This window comes from Cyprinodon variegatus, unplaced genomic scaffold, assembly GCF_000732505.1.
Source record: "Cyprinodon variegatus isolate N-32 unplaced genomic scaffold, C_variegatus-1.0 Scaffold1003, whole genome shotgun sequence".
Taxonomy (NCBI): Eukaryota; Metazoa; Chordata; class Actinopteri; order Cyprinodontiformes; family Cyprinodontidae; genus Cyprinodon; species Cyprinodon variegatus.
The window spans coordinates 198,114-200,043 of record NW_015151456.1 but is presented as its reverse complement, the minus strand read 5'-3'; the positions used below and the strand labels follow the sequence as shown (position 1 = coordinate 200,043).

Here is a 1,930-nt window from a genome sequence, read left to right as displayed (position 1 = left end):
TCTAAGTGGTATGAAAATTATCCCAGGGAACAATCACCTTTTAGTGGCAGTGGTAACCGCTCACTAATGGCTCAGCAAGTTAAACGACTCATCTCTGATTTACATGATATCATTGAGCACAGTGCACAGATGTCAAAACATTACAACAGTCTCATCTTATCCACAACAACTCTGCTTACCTTCGATAAGCATGCCGCAGGAATGATGAGAGAGATCAGGAAGGACAAAAGAATGAAACAATAAAGCACACTGAGTACTCGCTACCTTCCTTCCATGTTTCTTTTCCATTATTTACTTTCCTGAGTACTGTTGCACTGGTAATATCAATGCTAACTCAACAAGATGGCATCACGAGACACGCAGCAGTGCGGGGCAGAGGCCAAATAGCTCTCTACTAGGGGTCAGACCCAGCTTTTTTTTTTTTGGAAGGGAGCCAAATGCCGACTATTAGCGGGTCCACTCGTGTTTGAAAAACCCATGCCAACCTGCTAATTTCAGTGGGAAAGCGGCTTAAGTGATGTGAATTTTTTTGGGGGGATGAACTAGAACTAGTGTCAGCTAAAACAGGGGATCTGTTTGACTTTCATTTTCCTTCCATTGCTCTAGGGATAACGTTTTTATGAATTCAACTGACCATAACATCTTTCTACAAACGGCATATGCATTATTATAGATAATTATACTACAAAACCAAACTATAACTAGGCATAAGGCAATGCATTAGATGTGGGATAATCTCCCATCTTAAAATCACGTCCTTAATATTTTATAAAGCATTAAAGGTGGTCCAAAAGCTTTGACTCTGTAAAGTCATGGGTTGATGATGAATTAGTGTCAATAGACAAAAGGCTCATGAAAAGTCTCTGTGAGATCACTAAATTTAAGAATACCAAAAAACAAATTTATATAAGATGACAGTGTTTTTTTCACTTTCCATGAAAAGTTATGCAAGATATGTCAATTTTCTTCATACAATGCTTCATTGTTTCAAAGGAGGCAACTATGTAAGATAATATGAAGATCACACATTCCTTACAGATAACAATTGAAAAAACTTTCTATACACTTTATAAAAACATTCTATACATTTTAAAATCAGGGGCTTCATTTAGAGTCTAGCTGTAATAAAAAATATAAATACTTTAATATTTTAAATTCAAATAGTGATTGGTGCCTACTTTTTACCAATATGGGGATACTCCTATCCTGGGTTGATCGACCAGGAAAATGTGCAGAACATCTCAGATGATTTCCATGGTCTTTGGCTGATGGTGTGAATGTCAGTGTGGAAGTAATTTTCCACCAAGTCCCATCTTTGTAAGTATTACTGGTAGCTGGCATGTTAGCATAGTTCCAAGTAAACTTTGGTTCATTGTTAGAGCAACTGTATGAAACAGAACACGTTACCGTGCTTGCAACTCCTTCAAGATATTCACTTGATGAGGAGCTGATAGTCAATGATGAAAAAGAACCTGAAATAAAAAGAGGAGAATCATGACTGAAACACATTTACAGACATTTGGTTGATGAATTAGATATTAAGAGTTATCACTAACATTCTGCATAAAGGGTTTCAGATTTTTTTGCTGTTTTACCACCTGGATGCCAGACAATGCACTCCACAACTTGGTAGTTTCTATCTAAGACTAAATCTGTTGTTAAAGAGGTTATAATAGTGCCATCAGACATCGCATTGTGAGTTAAATATCCGTTTCTCAGTGGGATGTTTAAGTAAAGATCCAGGCGATTGGTGGAGCATGTGTGTTCAGCAGAACATTTTACAGTTACAGTATTTCCAGCTTTTCTTTCACCGGTGATCGTAATCTCTGGTGCCTTTGGTGAGTCTATGGAAGAAATGTAGAGACTTGAAAATATATCTTACAACTTATTATGTAATTGTGTTCAAGGTTTTAACTGAGAGCATACCAAT

General features: G+C 36.9%; 1 protein-coding gene across 1 annotated transcript in view; it reads right to left on the bottom strand.

The window, feature by feature from the left end:
* Positions 1-1,636: 1,636 nt before the first annotated feature.
* The window catches only part of LOC107100707 (sialoadhesin-like), a 13,091-nt gene continuing 12,797 nt past the window's right edge, over positions 1,637-1,930 (bottom strand). Inside the window, exons 4-5 of the mRNA XM_015399296.1 lie at positions 1,688-1,844; positions 1,637-1,646 (exon numbers count right to left, since the gene is read on the bottom strand). Coding sequence (XP_015254782.1) covers positions 1,637-1,646; positions 1,688-1,844 — 167 coding nt within the window. The remainder of the gene's footprint in view (positions 1,647-1,687; positions 1,845-1,930) is intronic.